General features: G+C 33.8%; 1 protein-coding gene across 5 annotated transcripts in view; it reads right to left on the reverse strand.

The window, feature by feature from the left end:
• Positions 1–22,232, reverse strand: part of CDIN1 (CDAN1 interacting nuclease 1) — a 124,015-nt gene that overhangs the window by 44,614 nt on the left and 57,169 nt on the right. For all 5 annotated transcript variants that reach the window (XM_038136828.1, XM_038136826.1, XM_038136829.1 and 2 more), the window contains 2 exons: positions 21,269–21,334; positions 18,798–18,903 (listed from right to left, as the gene is read on the reverse strand). In XM_038136828.1, coding sequence (XP_037992756.1) covers positions 18,798–18,903; positions 21,269–21,334 — 172 coding nt within the window. The remainder of the gene's footprint in view (positions 1–18,797; positions 18,904–21,268; positions 21,335–22,232) is intronic.

Genomic DNA, 22,232 nt, shown 5'->3' on the forward strand with positions numbered 1-22,232 from the left:
AGATCTAAAAATTATTATTATTATTATTATTATTATTATTATTGTTGTTGTTGTTGTTGTTGTTGTTGTTATTGGTAAATACAAGCATATAAGTTATTTTTGTCATCTGGTTTGCCTAAATCAAGAGCTAAAAATCCATTTATAACACTATACACAAATGCCATGTTTATATCGATATCATATGCAGCTAGCATGAAAAAGTATACATGAAAATGAAGAACAGCAATTCACATAATAGTTAAAGACAACCAATAACAAAACCACAAAATTCCAGTTGTCAAACATAATTTACTATGTATATTTCTTCTCTTCTCTGTTAAAACAGTAATTATTAAAACTAAAGTGATATGAGTGAATGTTTATGACTTCTTATTAAAACCCCTGACTTTAGGCAGTGTTCATTTAAGCTTTAGGTTAAAGAAAATCATGTAGAGATTTCTGTGCGATGGCCTAGTGACTTTATATCCTCTTGTCAAACCTCAGCAGTTTTATTTGTAGTGATACATGCCGGAGAAGGTTGGAGGTTAAAGTTGATAGGAGGGCCAACAGGAAAGCCAACCAACTTCTTTCAAAAGATTACAACCTTTAACATATTAGGATCTGTTGGCTAACTCTGTAAGCATACATTTGTGTACTCTTCTATGAACTGATCCCCAAACTCCAGACCCATAGCACTTATAAACACCTCCCTCTTACTACTTTCCTTACATTATTCCTTCAAAATGTCCCCACCGTTTAGGTTACTATTTTAGTTTTTGGTATTGTATTGATGTTTAGTGCTTACTGTTAGATTTCAGAAGAACATTTACAGGTAGGTAAAGTATCTTCCTAATTTTCTTCAGCCCAGTTTTCTCTTTCATCCTTAAAATGTAAGAAAGGCTTTCTTAATCTAGTTAAACTAACATTAAATGTAAAACTATCAGTCTACTGGAATAAAGCTCTCTAGATCGCACTTTCTCCCACTTATTTCAACATTGATTCCTCTGTGACTTCAAAAAAAACCAAACAATACAGATAAAAATAATGATAAATAAACTAACACAGAAACAAAAAGGTGTAAAAGGATTTTTAGAGGTTGGCTAGTCCTGTTAGACAGGGTGAACTGAGCTGGTTGCTCAGGGCTTTGTCCAGTTGGGTTTTGAATAGCTCCAGGGATGGAGACTGCACAACCTCTCTGAAGAGACTGCTCCAGTCTCACACAATGAAAAAAGATTTTTCTAATATTTCAGTAAATTTTCCTGCACCTCAATCTGTGTCCATTACCTCCTATCCCCTCACTGGGTACCACTGAGAAAATCCTGGCTTCCATGTTTTCACTTCTTCCCTTCAGATATTTATGGACCTTAGTAAGATCCTCCCTGATCCTGCTCTTCTCCACACTGAGCAGCTGGAGGTTTCCCATCTTCATATGAAAGATGGTCCAATCGCTTTTTCATTTTCTAGGCCCTTCTTTGTATTTTCTAGAATTTACTCTCAGTACAATCATCCATCTTATGCTCTATCTAGTCACCTAACTCAAAGGACCAAATCATCACACAGATCAAAACCAGTACTGATAGCAGTTTTATTCTAACTTGCACTGAGGACAGCACAGGTTTTTCCACTGACTTCAAACTCTGCTGGTTAGATTAATTCTATCTAAAAAAAGATCTCTGCTGGTTAGATTAATTCTATCTAAAAAAAGATGGGTATTTACTGTAGATACCCACGACAGCCGCATGATGCAGAAGTGCAATGATAATTTTTTTCAGTTATATGCATTTGGTAGCAATGCAATGATTTTTTTTTTTTTTTCAGTTATATGCATTTGGTAGCATTTAGACAATAAACAACTTAGAAAACAACTTTTTCTCCCCAATGTATCTGAAACATTTAACTTGCAGGTTTACAGTGACACATTACTCCAATGCTACAACTTAGCATTTTAAAATGAGCAACTACTGCAGAAACTCTGCAGTAATACTATTGCTGCTGCATGAGACCCATATAACAGAAAAATCTATTATGCATAACTTTTATATTTTATAAAAAGGTAAATACAGATCTAAATAAAATTTAAACATTTTTAGGCGTCAGACTTCACATTCAAGCTTCTCCCACTTCTCCCTGCTCCTTCTTTGAAACCCTGGAGAAGAACATTTGGCAAAACAAAGATTCTACATTCTACATTTCATAGCATTTAGCTATTGCTACAATTTTAATTATGCAAAACTCAGTGGGCTCTAATAAAATCCGACTAATCTGACTAATACTCTAAAACAAACATTGTGAGCTACTGAAAGCAATGTTGTACACAAATTCCCTCATGTCACAGAAAACACTCATGCAGCACAGTGTACTTTTTCATAGGTAAAACAACATCCCATGATGTTAACACCTTTTGTTTGTCTTCTCTGCAACTAATGACAGACTTCATTTTTTTTGTTCTTAAAAAAAGTCACCTTTTCTAGCTTCAGTTCAGGCACACTTGTGTATCATAACAAATCCAGGGAGAGACCACTATAGATGTGATACAAGAAATGTATCAACAGCAAGGCACAATTTTGAACTATTGTTAGTTCAAATAAGAACTATATGCATATTGATATCCACAAAAAGGAGTATTATAAGATTATATTACATTCATATTTCATATTTTAGTTACATTAATGTAATTCATACATATAGATGTACTCTGAGGCAAGAGCTACCTTACGGTGCAGACATTTCCCTGAGATTTACACATGAAGGGGATTCTCCCACCATGCCAATTCCACAGACCCAGGCTAAATTTAAGGTCTGTTAAAGTCAAGGAGAAAGCAGAGGCTCAGCAGTGCAGTGCTATTACATCTTACTGGTCTTGTTGCAATTAAATTAAAAAAACCCCTACAAGTAAGGGTATTAATTTTCAGAGCTGCACATGATGATTATACAGAGAAGGAGCAGGGAAACACAGGACAAAAAAGACAGTATAGTGAGCTCCTACAAATGGGAAAGTCTTCGCCATAGTAGTGAGAACACAGACTGTTCTCTCTGAACTTGTACCCCTGGACATTTTACAGAAAAGAATGATTTGAGTGGTAGTTTGAGGTGATTTGTGTTTTTCCTAGAATCCTATCCTTTATCTCCTTAACACAAGCCAAAACATATCTGGAATTTTATGTAGTTTTTATAATGCTTCATGCCAAAGCACAGATAGCATTTCTGGATTATTTTTCTCTTCCTTGACACCCTGTAAATGGTACTAAGAAAATTAAAGTTATGAGAATGTCTGTACTTAGGTTTACACTTTTGCTACAAGAAAAGATATTTTTCATAACAGAGCATATTTTTATGTCTCTATCTGCAGTGTCTCTTACCTTGAGTTTTAAGAAAACTAGTTTAACCTTGCAATATTTTCATGCAATATCAGGCTTTTACAGGTGGTGAATTTTAAATATAGAAGCAACAAGTAATTCGCTTGAGAGAACAAATAAGATCAACAATGGGACAGATTCAAAGCTACATTTGTTATAGCTACAAAGCTACAGCTGTTATAGCTTACCCTGTCCATTGTCTAGAGGCACATGCATGACAATCAGTTACTAAGAATCATTATGCATATAAATATAAATACAATATAAATGAAGACCATTATTCTATCTTGGCCATTTTACTACTTGCATCATGAAACCCTCAGCTTGTATTGAGGCTAGATGAGCTAACTATTGGCCAAACACACAAGTAGCTAGAGTTTCCCCTGCAAGAAGCTTAAGCTTTCAGATCATGCACACTCCTCTCTTGAATGTTGCATTTTGATGTAGTGAAATGATACAGAAAGTTTACTGGTTTTAATAAAATGTTAGCAGTAAAGAGAGGTCTTTAAATACAGGAAATGTGAATTTTAACAAAAGAAAACACCACTGTGCGATAGTAAGTTTTACTCAGTAAGAGCTTAGTGTGCGTACCAAAGTTTACAGAAGTTGCTACAGAAAAACAGTCATCTCTGTATCAGTCATGGCAACAAAAGTAATAAAACCCCAACCACACAAAACTTTGATAAGCAGACAACATTATCATTAGTAAAAAGGCAAAGGAAGCAGAATCCACATTTACTTGAGCTTCTACTGAATTTACAAGCCAAACAGAAGTGATCAAAACTAATGATTCTGCAGGAGCCCATCAGATTACAGAATATAGTATATATATTTAGATAGTAGAGCATATTCTACAGAAACATTACCACACTAAATAGTACTACCATACCAGGAGTGATGAGTGGAAAGAAATAGACACAACCAGCTGAAAACAGAAAAGACTTTGATGTGAGGCACTTCTTCGTCAAAAATATTGCCAAAGCTAACCATGCATGTGTCTGTTGCAGCTTGGGTCCTGAATCCTCAAGCCTCAGGAAACCCACCAATGAAGGAAACAGAGAGGCATTTTTGTACAGAACTGTGCCAGACATTTGTACCTTTTTAGCTGTCTTTCTCACATGCCCAGTGTATATTTTACAGAGCCTGTGCTATTCATTTGTGCTCCAGTTCAAGGTACGTGAGCAAGCAGACAAAACCCCCTTACTTTTCTTAGAAGAAAAATGACCAGCTCCAAGAACAGCAATGTTTTCCATTTTTATGATCAGTCAGTGACAAAGTGAACATTGATATGAATTAACAATCCAAACTAAGTTTACAAGAGGATATAACAAGACCCTCAATACTGAAGTCCCATTTTCATGATAAACAAGTTTTATGATGTATTTGGGCCAGTAATGTTAACTAAAAAACTGAGAGAGTTTTAGCATTTGCTGAAAATGCACTTTGGTGAAGTTGATTTATCCGTAAAACACCTTGCTACACAAAGGCAACTTTCATAGATATTTGTTTGCTACTTGGCTACAACAAACTGGTTAAAAGCTAATAAAGTAAATGCACCATAGTGAAAAAAAAAACCTCACAAAAATTTCCTCAGGAAAGGACAAGGCTTTTGCACATCAAAGGTGCAAAAACTTTAAAAAGACAGCAGTCAATGCTGTTTATAAACCACTGCTAATCACGTGTGAGTTAAGTTGCTCTTAATTTGCCAGAAGCAGTAAAACTTGTAATGCAGAATAAGTGCTTGCATAAACTTTTCAACACACTGCATAGCCAAAAACGTTACTAGCAAATGTGATTTTTGATTCTGTGAGAAGAAAAAAAGTAGAAATCAGAAAAATACTTCAAAATATATTTCCACAGTATATAAGACAGACAGCCATGATGAATGGGAACCTCCAGATTCTGAAATAGGCAACTGAACTTCTGCCAGTATAGCAACTGTATTGTTCTGACAGTAATGATGAGAAAATAATTTTACATTAAGAACCTAAGTGTTCACCTAATTTTTTTTTAAAGAACACCCTCATTAAAAGCTAAAACTAGAAGAACCCAAAACAGGTAAAATCACACAGTTCAGAAAACATGAAATATCTCTAATGTGTTATTCATAGTTTGTGTTTTAAAAGCTGAAGGACATACACACACAAAATAAAGCTATCACTGCTTTGTGGTCTGCATTTTCAGACCACAAAGTATTTTCAGTTATGTTTCCTTATCCTTGGGAACATACATTACTCTTAATACAACAGCATCCTGAAATTTTATAACATTTTGGATTTCTTTGAAACAAAAAGTCCATTTTATTGTTTTTTAATTAAATCTATTTCCCTGAAAGGTCTTTAAAGGCTCTACAAACTACCTTGCATTTTATTATTGCTGACAGTTATCTAAACCACGCTTGAATGCCCTCTTTATCCTTTAGTGAGCAATTGAAAGATCATATGCTAAAAAGACTTGTGCTTTCTCTTCTTCTAGCCCTATAATTAAGGCATTTTAATACATTTCTTCACAGTCATTAAGAGAGCACAATGTTAAAAATTAATGAAATGAGACAATTTTGAGTTTAACAACCATAAATACACACAACATAAATTTGTCTCAATTGTAGATATGAAAAAAAAGCTTTATTGAAATCACATGATGAGATTACTGAATTGTCAAGATTTTGCCTTTGCTGTCTAAGGGTATTTAAATGATGTATGGTAGCCTGACAATACTCCAGTGTTGTTACATACCATACAAGAGAGGTAAACATTTCTGTCAAACATTCAAATTCCATTGGGTTTTTGTTTACCTTATATAGATGTCTATAAAAAGAAGTGGTATTACTGGATGATGCTGAAATGGGGGAGGAAAAAGGAAAGAGGAAGCAAGACAAAGGCATAGGAAGGGATAAATGATCATAAGTCAATTGCAAAAAAGCTGACATATAATGAAAAATACCACTATAATAACACCCACTTACAGCAGTATGTTAATGTTTATAATAGAATAAATAGGATTGTCTTAATTTGTATTTTTTTTCCTATGAAACAGAGACCACCATATTAATGTATCACATATTTTTGCAACACAGTAATAAGTAGGTTTCTTTTGTTACATGGTGAAAAGATATTCAGTGCTTCTAAGTACATCATCATCACTTCTAAGTACACCAATTAAATACAGGGTGCAATTCTACTATAGACACATTAGTACTGACTATTTACAAAAGACATTACAAATTAAAAAATTACACAGCTTATATTTTAAAACTAAGTTAAGTTTTCCAAGGCTTAAGTTCTTTATGCTCTCTCAATTTAAAAAGATGCAGTGTAACACAGAGCAAGAAGGTAAGATAGGTTTTATTCTCTTAAGAAAGGCAAAATAAAAAAAAAGGGAAATTGCTCTCCAGAAGATTTTTTAGGGTTGTCAGACTGTTATATTATAAACAACCTTATTAGTCCTTTATAATTACAATAGGTACCTCTGGACAAGATCGAGCAGACATGACAAATGCTTCCGACTTCTTTTTAAATCGAACCTGGAAGGTCATCGCTGAACAAACAGAATGCTGTACAACTGGGGCCATAAATTGTGAAAGCTAACAAAAAGGTAAGTTTTTTGGTATTAAAAATTGAAATTATTCTGTTCAGAATTTTCTGTGTAAGATCTGGAAATAGGAGAATGAAATAGTTTAAAAATAGTAAGTAGGTTAAGAAAAATAAATCTTTAAAAACTTTATTATCAAAATTTTTTTGGCAGTTGAAGCTGTATTTTACTATTAATACAATGAGTAGTTGCCTTTAGAGTAGTTGCCTTATTTTACAAATATTGTCTTATAGATAACACCTTAATGAGTATTTATCCATGTTTGCATTTACTTTTTTTTACAGCACTATGATGAAAATGTGGACAGTTAAAATAAAACCAGTAAGTCTCAAATCTATGGGATAGCTTGCTGCTATCCTCACATCAAGTCAGTAAAAGGATAGCATACTACTGTGCATTTTTCTTAACATTTTTATTTTGTTTTAGGATCATTTAACAGTACTTGTAGTTTTGGATTCAATTTAATTTGCATGGAGATAAACAGTAACTTAAGTGACTGGAACTGGAAACCAGTTGATGGATTCACTTTTAAATCTCGTATTTCAGTTTGGAGAGGAAATGTAAGGATTGAATTAGAAAGCTGTAAACTCTTGATGAGAATTAGTGGTATAGAACAGAAGAAAACAAAACCTTCAGTTATTTTCCTTACAGTTAGGCTGAATGAAATTGTAAATCAACAAAAGATTTGGACAGCATTCAAATCAACAGCTTTACCTAATAAAAGTTCTAACGGAGCCCTGAGCATACCATTTGAAACAAATATGAAATAAATGTGAAATATGAATGACTTTAAAAAGAACCATATGAGAAGCAAAACAGTAAAATCACCAAAATTCAAGCAAAGGAAATTTGAACTGAAACGTATGATGGGCAATTAAGCACCTATTTTGACAATTCTAAGTGGTCAAGTTTTTAAAGTATGACACAGAAACCTTAACCTATCTATATATGAGTGATAAATGAGGCATTTTGTGTCATTACATTCCCATAAATCACCTTCTTTAACTGCTGATGGCTTTTATTCGCTCTAACCTTTTCAAGCTTCTATCAGAGTGCTAACATTTTCAACTTTGACACATATGCAGTTTACAAATTCTGCAGCTGATTAACTCTGGACAGAAGCTCATTGCCATCATTGTCTTCTTCAAGTTTGGTTACAGCTTCAGTGTCTCAAAAAGTACAGGCATCCTTCACACGCCAGAAAATACCACTTCACTTTGTTGGGCTGGGTTGAAAAGGATCCAAGATATTTCTCCTTTTGAAGCAAGTAAATGAGAATATACTTTCAAAGTAATCTTCTACAGGAAGACTGAAATATGTGTAATTTTAATTAATTTAAAATGAATAGCACTTTCTAAAAAAAAGAGATGAAAGTAATATGTTCCATTTACATGACTTTATATTATAAACAAGCTTGGAAAGAAAAATTGACTGCACAAGAAATATTGCTGTAAAAGTTTCTGAGGTAAACAACACAAAGAAGTTGTAAAAATTCTAATTATTGCAGTGTATTGTATATATGACATTACAGAATATTGCAATTATAAACTGATGGGCCCTTAAATTATTTTGTGGGATCTCTCACTAAACTCCTCTCTCAACTATTTTGTGAATATTAAATATTATAAATAGCAATATCTTGAAACTATACATTTCAAAGATTCAATTTCAGCATTTCAGCACTTATAACATGGAAAGAATTCCACCATGATATACTCAGAATACAATAAATGAAATAGCAGAAAAAAAATGAGGAAAAAATGTTTTATCCTGTGTAAGTTAACGTAGAGATTTCAAGGAACACTAGCTCACTGTAGGAACTAAAATTAAATTACTTATTTGCCTGACACATTCATATTTTGTTACAAATAGATGATAAAATAGTTTATAAAATCATATCTAGGTGTTTGTCTTACAAAACATTTTAACTTACTGTACTATCCCAACAATAAGAAGACAGCCATACAGTAGCTCTTTCTGCCTTAGTAACATCAAGACATAGTAAGAATGGTACCAAAGCTTTATTCTGAACACTTGTGTTTGTGCTATTTTTTAAATTTAAAAACGTGCAGAATATAATTGCAGATGTATGTCATCTATTGAAACAGCAGTGACTCATTCACTGAAATGAATTTCCAAGATATAACTTATCTAGACACTGAAACAAAGCCCAGGTTTAAAGAGATCCTGTCTTTAATAATATTAGTGAGACTGAAATTTTTGTGTTGGTTGTGTATCTACCGGAAGCCTGGTACTTCAGATGGTATTAGTTTTGATAAGAGCTAACTAGACATCAGACCTAAATAATGAAACATGAAGAGACAGGTTTGGAACATGTAAATAGGAATGTCTGCAGAGATTCTCATGCAGCTGATTGTCTCTTGTTGATAAACAACACATCTTAGAAAAACAGTGGATGAAGGAAAATTTTTGCAGCATCACAACTAATTTAGCCTTGCAGTGTCAATATTTAAGGCTAATCCATAAAACAAAGAAAGTTCTTTATTTCACTAATAATGTCACACAACAGAGAAGCCTGCAGTTACACTTTGACAATTCAGATGTAAATCTTGGATGTCTGTAAGTATTCATGACAAAGGCACATTTATCATTTAAATAAAAGGACATGATTTCCTGATGTTCATATCAAAGACTAGTGATGGATGAGAGCATGCTAATCAAATGAAAAGAAGGAACACAGATGTTTACTATTTAGATTAGGAGAGGGAAATGAAGACCTCTTTCCTAAATAAAGATCTAAACATCCATAAAGTATACACACAAACATATACCTAACTGTATATAACACACTGTGCATGTTTAGGAGCTTGATATATTCTCTAGCAGAAATGCTACAAATGCTAACTAGAATAACTGCCAATTTACTTAAGGGCAGAAGAAGCCACAGAACACTGATGTTGATAAACTCCACTTAGTTGCTTATGAATTTATACATTCAGAAGCTATTTTAGCTTTCTTCTATAAAAATTCAACAAGTAATAAAACAGAATAATGTAAGTATTTTTTTTTTGTAACTTGCTTTCTAATGTCTTAGTTCTAGGTTTAAATTATATTTCTGTAACATCTTTCTTATGTAACTTTAAACTTCATAAAATCAATCTAAATATTACTGAAGACAAAAATGTAAACTACTCAAATGGGATGCAATATTGCAAGATAAATGTGGAACTTCAGAGCCAAACGTTACTGGAAACTTTTACATTTTAGATACTCAAGTCACCTTACTTCAGTGTCTTGCTTTATGTGTACCCAAATTTTAGCCAACTAATTATGCATGTTTAGGAAGAACTAAAAAACATCAAGAATTTTGCTTACTGAGCATGAGAGTCACAACCACTGCCAGTGAGACAGCCCAAGGTTTGTTCAATTTACGGATCCATATGCAGTGGCAAGATCTCATGAAGTTCAATGATACTTTCACAAAGTGTTGTCAAATGATGGCAACATGCAAGTCCTTAAAATGCACCTTTCCCTGTTTTACTCCTTTAAACAGGTAGTAACTACAAAGAAAATCCCTCTGATACTTTTCCATTAAAATTCTGAAATGAGTGAACAACTTCTTGATATCTTCAAGGAAGTCACTCTAGTTCTGAACAGAGAAAGAAAAGCCTCTTTGCTAACTGGAGAGCTATTAATCAAACATACTTGTTTATACCTTGCTGTAGTTATGAAAGAAACAAAGTACTAAAAAACTGAAAATCGTTTAAGAAATGAGTCCCCATCACACAATTTTCAAGAATTTACAAGAAGGAACATTTTACAGTCTCTACAAAAGTATGTAATTGAACATAAACTGGTGGTATTGAGGCAGGAAAAATATTCTTAATGCAAAAATCTATTTCTTATTGTTAAAATAATTTTCACCTGATCAGAAATGCATTTGAAGTTAAGAATTATATAATGCAGCATTTTAAAAAAATACACTAACACCAACAAGTATTTTGCTCTGCCACTCAGAAGCTTCAGTAAGACACATCTGATGATGTGCTTAACACAACTTATCCAAATATCCTCAGTGGCTCCATTAACACAAGATCAGTGTTCTAGGGAAGCAGATTCTTGCACACTGGAAACAGGAATCCATATTGTACAATCACACAGAATAAACAAAAGGTAGGAAGTTTCAATATATTACATTTCAATTCCATCTTTAATCAAAAGAAACTCTCTCAGAGCTCTCATAGACACTGAATGGAAATGTGGTACACTATAGTGTATTTCTTTTTCCTAAAGCCAAGATTTAGGCACAAGGAATTTGTGCAACTGAGTGGAAATGTGATTCCTGTCCACTAACTACCCAGGGACTACTGAATCCACTCATTTTGTACTTCAAATTACTTAGATTGTGCATTAACCTCACCAGTCCCACGCTTTTAAATGCTTTATTTACTGAGTCCTATCTGTAATCAGCTACTGACATTATTTATTTTTTCCTTATATTAGTACATACAGTTTTGTATTCTATACATAGTAATTTATCATTTAATATATTAAAGGCTGCTTAAGACAAACAAAATTCCTCCACCTCTTGGACTTTTTTGAAAAATTTACTGGATGCTCAATATATATAATATTCAATAGCATGTGAGAATAATTTTTATGCAACTCTGATAGTTAGAAAGATAGATAACTCAATTATTAGATCATCTATCAAAATATTCAGATGTGTAAGAGGCTACTAAAAAGATTGATGACTGAGAAAGTCCACTGATTCTCTAGCCATCATATCCACACATTTGGCTAGACAACATTTTTCGCTGCCTTCACAAGCAAGCTTCATTACCCATCACTCCACTGAAAAGAGTTTATTATGAGGCTGCCATCTTGGCAAGACTATTATTTAGATGATAAATGTTGGGAGAAAAAGTGTGTCTAGATTTTTTTTTTAACATGAGCTTTTTGACAGATAAAACAAACAGCATCTACATTTCTAATTAACTTAAATTTGGCATATACAAATATAGGTCAGTAAAGCTATGATATGCTACTAGATTATCTTCTGTCGGAATCTTGCCCTTAATTTGCAAAATGTAAATTAACTAATTAGAAGAAAAGCAGCATTATTTGTGACAAAATGCCGCTTCTACTTTTTTTGCTTTGTGACATTTACGATCAACTATAGTCTTTCATTCTAACTTCTAGTAGATGGATAATTATGCTCAAACTAATTTATTAGGCTTTTAGCATTGTAACCCAAATAAAAACTTGAGATTTCTAAAGGCAAAGAAGCACAACAACCGCAACATGTAGCTAAATGACATACCTGCCAGTTTTACTTCATTCACAATATAATGCTCTTAATATATCTTGCATGTATACAGGTCCAAATATTTGCACTTTAAATGTTCAAGTACCTGACTCAAAGGAAAGTCCCTATCAGTATTTTTAAAATTTCCTTGAAATCTCTGCATCCCTTCTGTGTGTGATGTACAGTAACAATAATACACTTATGTTTTGTTCATTAGTACTAAGAGTAAAATTTCACTTTAGAAGCCTATTACCCTCTTCAATTGTCAGTTGAAATGGATTAGACTAGCACCCCCAGAGTTAAAAAAAGGAAGAGGGAGCTGATCATTCCTGAGTTTCAGCCCAGCAACTTGACCTTGTTAAATAAAAAATATATGATATCACAGCTTACAGGAATGCATTCTTTTTGTTTTGGATTGGTCTTAAGTAGTAGTAGGTAGATAAAGAACCAACACTAAAAGATACATTGAAAATGTCAGATGTAAATGTCAATTAAAAATTACAAGGAATTCTGAAAGGTAAGATCTGGGGGGGGTTGACATTCTTTGACATAGTGGAGTGTGTGCAACCAGGCCTTTGGCAAGAATAGCAGGATCTATGCTGTCAGCTCTTATCGTACATAAACTTAGATGCTTGTCTAATCTGAATGAGAAATACCAGGAGAACTGGAGCTGAAGCCTTGCAGTAATATGGAAGGAAGCTAAAAATGCTCTATCTAAACTACATGAATTTCCTGTGACAAGAAAATATTTAAGACAGTACCAAAAAATATAAGAGAAAAACAATGTAAACAAAGACACATACTGCTTCATTTACCATTTTTAAGTTCAGGATGTAACAATCTAGTAGTGAAAGAGGCTTACATAAGAGCATTAAATTATAATGAAAATCCCAGTTTCATGTCTGTATGAAATACAATACCTAAGGAGAATAACGCATGAAAATATATACTTAATATCAATCACTCAAATATGAATGATAAAAAATATAATAAAATATGGTCTGTTCTTTCTTTGCTTTGACAAAAATTAGTTTTGATACAAAATAAAACAATCTTCAATACTCAGCAAAACAATTAACTTATGCTATGCATAAGCCACGGTCTCAGTCAAAATGCCTTCATGTTCTGTTTTTCAACCACATAGTTGAAGAGGGCATGACAGGTTTAAACATTACTTATAACATTATTTTTGAGCTGGAGTTAAAAATATAATTTTCATAAGATGCATGTTGATTTTTATACTGTTCATGTTCATTAAATAAAGACAAAAAATTAATATGAAATGCTATTGGAGATAGGCTGAATCTATCCAGGATGTTTGCAAAGTACAGAGATAAGACATGCTTCTGCATGTGTTTGTGTATGTATGGTTGAATGTACACTTGTATCTGTTATTCTTACAGAAGAACACAGAATTTTATCATCTTCACAAAGTACACTACTGCATTTTCTACTAGAAATAGTAAAAAATGGCATTTTTCACTGCTTTGGTTCTCTTCTTGTCTATAAACAAACATATCTTACTCAGTGCTGCTAAGGTTAGCAAGTTGGCATAGTAATTCACTTTAAAGTAGTTAATTAGTTCTAAAGAAACTTACTATATAAAGTCCCAAGCAGTACAAATCACCCTCAACTCTCTCTTCTATCTACATCCACTTTTGTTTAAGATTAATTTAGTAATTCAAGTGGAGCCAGAAGGGAGAGAAAAAGGAGCATAGCAAAACACAGCATGTGTTAAAATCTACAAGCATTAGATAGCTAAACAAACCCTAAGTCCCTCCGTGTTGCAGTAAGGTCAAAACCTTTCAGCATTGTACCAGTGTGTCAAAATATGTCAACAAACCATCATACTTCAAGAAGAAGAATGACCTTTCAGTTCTTTATGTTTGGGCTGCTTTGGATACTGGGTATGCATGAACAGTTTTCCTACCCACTTGACAACTGTAACTCCCAAGATTTCGTCCAAGTCAAGTTGTTACAATGGTTTCCAACTGATCAAAACTATTTTTTAAACCATCTGCAACTGAAGAATACTAAACTTGTTAATGGAACAGACATCCACAAACCCACAGATCTCCCTCTTCCCCTATGACCTACAATCAGACAAAGATTATAATTTCAACAGTCTTCACAGTAGCCTGTTAAACCAATTTAAAGAGATGAACAGCAAAAAATGCCTGTAATTCTGATCTCCTGATTCAGACTTTGCTCACAAAGAATTTATCCTTACTGTTAACTGTAAATTAATTTGAATGCACAACTTTTCTCACAAAAACCTAGGAACACATTATCTGTGTTTGTGTTGTGAAATACAATCTTCTGCATCATTTCTGCGTGCACTTATCTGAATTAAATACCCGTTTATTAATCGACAGGGCTCTTTGATAATTTAATAATTTTACTATGACTTATAGCTATGAACTGAAGTCCCAAGATCAGGCAAAATGTACCTATTAACAACACAATGAATCATGAATTTAGGCTTCCAAAAAGCGTGATTGTTATTTTAAAATTACTTAGAGGAAACTTGCTTTTATTTATTCTTTCAAAGAAGCAGAAGCACAGGACTAAACATTTAGAACACAAACAAACAGTGGAAGGAATTTAGTACAGAGATGACTTATCATTTTTATTCAAAGAGAAGATGAAATGCTTTTTTTTCACTATGTGAAATTGCCTTTAGTTTTATAACAGTGTCAAATATTACATTTTCCTATGTTTTTCCTCACCTATAGTAAAGTTTCTTTAGCTAATAATGACGTCAAGCTATCTCCTGGGACTCTCTAGAAATTACATTCCAGACTGTACATATGCCTTAGCCACGCTTGAAGAAGACAGAAAATGTAAATTGCTGTATTTGAGTTTATAACTTACAGCAAGTCACTGACAGTGCACCCACTAATTACTGTTTGAACCATGTGTTGCTGATCTGTATATCCTTAGAAAACAGTAGTCATGCCTGTCAGACTTTTACAACTAGGACTCCAATTTTTAATTTAAGTTTAAAAAAAGTTATAAAATCCGACATTATGGAGGAAAGAAAAAGAAACAGCAACATTCATCTAAACCCTAAAATAATTTACAACATGTTCACAGACCCCATTTTAAAATGCAATCTGTGTAACTTGCTGTTCATGCTCTCCGAATTACCTTTGGTCACACTAACTATTCAATAGCTTTTATTCTCATAGTTACAACAACTACACCAATGTAGACCAGTGAAAAATGAAAAGCACAGTATCAACTACTTGTGCTCAAAGCAATTATACTTTGTGCATGAAGTTTCTTTGTTTACCCAGTAGCAGTGTAAGCTACAGTCTGCTCAGTGGATGCCACTGCTCTGGAGGAATAGACATACTGAGGGAAGTACATTAATCACTTTATACTAAGTTTGACCAGTACATAAAATAGCTTTTTTTCCTAAAACATAACTCTGCAAAATCAATCTGGGAACACGCAAGACCAAACTTGCCTTTATGTGTTTCTTTATTATTGAAAAATCTCAATATCTAAAAAACACCTTAAAGTATAACTGTGCAAATCCACTGACAAGGTACACTTTGTACATTTTTAATGTGAAGCTTAATTTGAAGATGAAGTTGCAGTGCACCACTGCAACTGAAAATTGCTTAACAATACCATTGATGTATGAGCCATAAAAAACCTTGCTAAGCTGTCCCTGCAGAACTCAGAGTAATAAAAAGGTGTTCTTCTGCACTGAGGTGAACAGACATGGTTGACTGCATCTAGGGAGCTGTTCTGTTAAATGAGAAAGTGCCATTTCTTTCCTGTCAGTACAGACCAATTTAAGACACTCACAGATTTAGTTAGCACAAAGTACAGGATTTAATGAAATACAAACATAACAGCAAACAAGCCCCAGCTATGTTCAAAGCTTTCAGTCAGATTCTTAATAAAATTCATCTTACATCTGTGACATGTGAGAAAAGAACACAGAAAGTTTTCCAGTTTGACTCACAATTTTTAGGTAAGCAATAAAAAAGCTGAACAGAAAAGGTCTAAATCCTCTCACTTTCCTTCCTTTCAAAGTATCTAGATTTGTGTTTCTATCCACATCTAACAGGTGATACAGATTTTCTCTTGAATTTCATTTCTGCTTGAAGTTCAACCAATGGGTCAGGTTTAAAAAACCCTAAACTATTACTTGAGTGTCATATCACCTCTATTGTGAAGTCACGCTTGTTCTCCAAATAATTTCTCTTTCAAGAGGAAGTGAGACACAAAGGTGTAGTGAATGAACCGAGAATCTGGTTGGCTCTTGAGAGACCTCTGCACGGACAGATTGAATAATACAGAATTGGTTCACAGTTTGTGCAGTTACATCTGTGTTCTTTCACATAAATAGTTCCAGAGACCAATGAAAGTTAACTCCCTAATCGACATGCAACCGAATCTGTCAACATGTGTTCATTAACCCAACTGTCATTATATTAGACACTACAGTAATTCAGAACTCATTTCAGAAGATGTGTCTCTGTCAGCTTGGCCAAGCAGTACCAAAATTAAAACTAACAGGATTTATTCTTTAAAAAAACCCCACAGAAATCTGCCTACTTTCCATAATTAACCTAAATTTTTGATTTGGGGTGTAACTAATCTTACTATTGAGAGTTCCAGTTTCCTTTACATGCATGTAGATTCACTATATTTAAGAATCAACCATTTTTGTAGCTGTTTCCAATACAAACAGCTATAACAGTAGATATAGAAAAATTTCAAAACTACTTCCAAAATGTTTATTGATCCACGCATCATTCCAGTCTAGCTTTTGCAACATTAAAGATACTTGACTAACAGCATAGTGAGAGATGTTACTCCATTTTTGAAGTTGAATTATTAATTGTGCATGCAAAAATTAAAATGAAGTTAACAACGACTTGGTTTCTTGATAAAAGCATATGAGAAGTTTTCCTTTGGAAATGTCAAATGCAAATGGTACACACTAATTCTCAAATGTTTTACAGTAAAATGTGGATAGACACTCCACAGTACAAAAAAAAAAAAAAAAAGACAGAAACTGCAATGGCAATTTTATTACAAACAACAGGATCAATGCCTTCATTCTACCTGTCAATGCAAGTTTCACCACATCTCAACTTAGAATCTTTACACTCAAGTTATCAGTTTAAAATTCACTTCTTGGAGGTGTTCTTCCCTGATACCATAATGGATGCCTTCAAACACACCCTTTACACTCAGAAAGTATTCCAGTACATCTAATGGACTTCTCCCAGCCAGAGCTGCTCCATTTCCTTTACACTGATGTGCAGATCAGCACTGTTTGCATCACAATCTTTCCTGCCATTCTCACCATTTGCCTAGATATTGTATGTACTCAAAACTTCTCTCCAAGTTTTATATTCAGTCTTCCACAATTTATTTTCTACAACTCTTCTAGAATACAACATCATCATCCAACAATTGAAAGCCTTCCAAGTTTCCCATTACCTTGATTCAAGTTTTCCAATTCTCTGCTTTCTGGGATTGTCAAGTAAGAGCAGATCCTTTTTGTATCAATCAACAATGTTGCTGCAGAGCACAATTCTGCACTTTGAGGATGTTATTATCAAGATCTGGTTTCCCTTTCTCTGCCGCTTTCTATTGAACCTGCTTTTAAGGTTATTTCCAAAGGTAACGCTAGTAATTTTCACTGAAATTCAGTTGAAATACTAATGGTCACCAGACTAGTCTCTGATACTGGAACACACTCCCTTTCTGTTGCATGTTCACACACTTGCACCATGTTCTCCATTATCCCTCTGATAGTCTCTTGTGGACACTGAGAAGACTTCTAAATTTATGCTTTAAAAAAATCTGTTATTAACGTTTAAATTTGCCTCACTATCTTGCTTAGGGTTCTAATACATAGAAAAATGGCATTGAAGATGAAGCATTGTGTTTAGTATTTTTTAAGAGGAGGGAGGAGGTGTCTAGAACTGTGGAAAGATTTATAAATATACACAATAATGACTTCTAGAACAATAAAGCAGAAGCATTTTAACCATATTCAAAAGAAAATATCTTTACACCAATACCATCAACATGCTACAAAATTCTGCCTAGTACAACTTTTGTTCCCCCTTATCCTGCAAATACTTACTACATTTTCAACTTGACGATAATTGTAATTATTGCTTCAAATGTACGAAAGAAATACTTTATTAAAAAAACCCACTGGGAAACAGTACTGTCCTACTTAAAATTACAATGAGTAACAATTGATACACAAACCCCACTTGGTTAGACTGGGAAGATTTTTTAACAAATTTGTCACTTCGCACATATTCCAAAATGTTGTATCAAAATCTTCCTTCTAAGTCAGGTATTAAAAACTGACATATAACTTCTGTACCAAAATAACTTACTCTAGCATCACTGTAAAATCACCATATATTTTTGCTGTGCGTTAACAATTAAGAACTCAATTTTTCATAAATATTTGAGCACACCAACCTGAAATGCTAATTAATGACATTCAAAATGCCAGATTAGTAACATGTAGAGTAAGTAGTGTTTCATTAAATAACTTCTTTTTAAAATGAATTCCTATTTATCTATAAGGAAAAAGAATAGAAATATACCTGTTCCAGTAGCTCCAAAACTGGTCCTGCAAGTGGGCTTGGTGGCTACTTTCATCACCAAATGAGGCTTTGCTTTCAATCCAGTGAATTATGTGTCCTTCCACAGCTAGGGTGACAGCAAAAAACAAAATGAACTCTGAAAATCACACTCAACAGCCTGTAAGACTGTGCTAGGGAACATTCTATTTACTCCACAATCTACCACATAATTCATGCTTGCAACCACACTACTTATTTGTAAAAATTATCTTTCAAATAAGTACATAGGGCATTAAAAAAACCCCAGAAAATACTTTAAACAGATAATCACATGAATTTCAGTGTAATTACAACCTGTTCCACCTATCTGCATTTATTCTAATGCAAAGAGAATGTAAAGAAAAAGAGATTAGACTAAAAAAGCAGTTGTATTCTTCTACTACCCTTACTTTGCTGGAAGGTAGCTGTCAGGTAAGAAATTGGAAACTTCTGATGAAAGATAAAAACAGTTATAAAAAGCTGCTAAAGACAGACACTTGCCACCATTCCAGAATGGAAGGTATAAGAAAGGGAAGGAAATTGGACATGGACATGTGTCTGGACATGTGTCTGCTTCCTTTCTTTTGTAAAATCAGTAATGTTTCATCAGAAAGAAGTTAGGAGTAAGAAGGCATATGTGAAAAAATCGTAATTTTGAATTTCTGTTCGTTTCTATGCTTTGATATTTGCTTTGGTTCATGTCTTTCCTCATTTCTTGCAGGAGTAAACTACTAATATTAATAAAATCATCATTTTTTTGAAAAAGGAATGTCCTCTCTGAAACTGCCAATGTAATTTTGCAGAAGAAATCATGAGCATCACTCTAAAAGACCATTCTTTCTCCAAAAACGTTTTGTTTGGTATCATTGTTAAGATCTTTAAAAATGTTACCTTTATTTTGAGTTACCTACAGTACCCACAACCATGATGCCTTAGCCTAAATTTAAGACTTGGAATGAGGTTGTCAGAGAACATGCAGACCTAGAAGCACTATACAGAAAGATGACAAGAGGCTATAGCAGCAAATGATTGACCACAGATGGTAAAATTACTCAGGGAATCTGGGAAAATAACTCATGAAGTCACCACACTAAGCTCTATGTGCCGCCACTACCCTGCTATCAGCAACCCAGTTAACTTGTGTAGGCCTACACTACTATATCCTTCCCCAACCCCAACACCTTTAGACCCCAGGAGATAAAACAGCTGAGGTATAATCAGCTCAGATGCTGTTTCTAAGAAACATTTGCCTTTCCTAGGTTTGTACCGAGTCATGAAGAAAAGAATTCAAGGATTGCTATATCTTAGTTCAGATCAGACAACAGGTAGAACATTATTTCCTGTAAGTCTCAAGTGGTTACAATAATTTGAAAGAAGCAATGCACTATTATTATTTGAATTTGAGACAAATATATGCAAACAAATTAATGACTATTTTTAGCCATCTTTCTAATAGGGTAATAATACAAAAATAATTATTTTGGGTGTTCCTTGGTTTCCCTTCTCAAGAATTAAAAAAAAAAATAGTTGCTTTTCTAGTTTCCTTTTGATCAGGCTCCTGAATAGGTGGGACATAATCTCATGTTTCTAATATAAAAGTGGGTACCCTTCACACCATGTATGTACTATGTTTATTATGGTCTGTATTGCTGGGCAATCTTACTAACGTATACAACTTTCTGAAGAGCAGGTAAAGAGGGAAGCAGGCTCTTTTCAGTGGTGTCCAGTAACAGGACCAGCGGCAGTGGGTACAAACTTACACGCAGGAGGCTCCACCTGAACATCAGCAATCATTTCTTCACTATGAGGGTGCTGAGCATAGGCACATGTTACCTAGAAAGGTTGCGGATTCTCCCTCCTTGCTGATATTCAAGTGCTGTCACATGGCCTCAAGACCAGAAAGGGCAGATGAACCTTAACATGACCTTTATACTTACTTTTTTACCTTATTCTTTCTTGCTGTTCCAGCTTTTAAAAAACAGTAAAGAACTGCAGAGCTGTATTTGGATGTAAAGCGATGGTAAAAGAATAACTGCACAATGACAAACCTTTATGCAATGACCTACAGGTGTAATGTAATAATCGTAAGACTACTTTGAAATGATTTGATCTAGAAGTAAAAGACATTTATAGCTATTTCAGAGTTTAGTTCAGAAGGGCAGTGGCTAGAATACATTAGAGGGAGCAGTGATTTGGGGGGTTTTAGTGTTGCTTTTTTTTTTCTTTTTTTTTTTTTGATAATGAGATAAAAACATGCAGAGACTGAAGAAACAGTGGGTAACACTATTTAGGATCAAACCTCTATGACTCAAACTAGAAGTTCTTAGAATTATTGGGTGACTCCTGAAAAGACTTACTTGCAGTATCCTAGAATATGCTTTGCTTAAGTAGCCATAATACCTTAGCATGAGTACTTCTACACAAAATAATAAAAATTCTTTAAAAAGACTTACCTACAGGCACTTCTAAAATAAAGTCTGGTGTTTTGTCATAACCCTTTGCACGAAGCTGATCTTCAGCTGTACATGGAAAATAAGAACTACTGTTTATAAAACTATTCCATTAAGTAGACAGCAGCATAATTAATTTTATTCTAAATAAGAGTACAAGAATTACTAATGCAGTCATACATATCTTTCTTATGCATGCAATGCTGTGTCAGATTAAATGAACCTTTGTAGAAAACCTGAAGCATGGATATAAAAATGCTTCTTTGTCATCCCTGCATTTTTATGTCTTCATTATAAACATCATTAATTCAAGCTGTCATACAGTATTTTATAACCTCCAAATATTCAAAATAAAGAGGTATATTCACTGATTGAAAGAAGAGTCTTGCCACCTTCGGATGTGTTAAGATTAATCCTACCAACACCACAAATGTACATATACTGTCGCTGCTACCTTGGTTTTATTTTTAATGTTAGCATAAAGTTGTTAAAGAAAAAGAGCAAGAAAAGCCTTCTCTCCCAGAAATTTATTAAAGTGAAGAAGAGCCATTATTTTAGTTTCTTTTGCATTGTGGATTCTGTAGAATTTTTCCAGTTTCTGAACATAGAAAGATTTAGACATTCTGCTAACATTACATCTACAACTTTATTGCTTAAAATATTAGAGCTGAGTATTTCAAGAAATAATAATGAGTGAGCAAGACAAAACTGCAAAAGGCAAAAGAAGCTCCCTTTTAAAAAAGGGGGGGAAAAAAAGAAAGGAAAAAAGCTCACGCCACCGCTTAATATTTTTAAACTATTGTCCTTGATTTCTGATACCATTACATTGGTATTTCTGAGACACCATTTCTCCATTAGAATTTGGAGTGACCTGGTCATTCAATTCCAGGCATGGCTTTCTGTCTTCACCCAAGCTCAACTAATGGCACTACCTAGTAACAAGTAAGGCTGTGTAGCCCCTTAACAC

This window comes from Motacilla alba, chromosome 5 (genome assembly GCF_015832195.1).
Source record: "Motacilla alba alba isolate MOTALB_02 chromosome 5, Motacilla_alba_V1.0_pri, whole genome shotgun sequence".
Classification (NCBI taxonomy): Eukaryota; Metazoa; Chordata; class Aves; order Passeriformes; family Motacillidae; genus Motacilla; species Motacilla alba.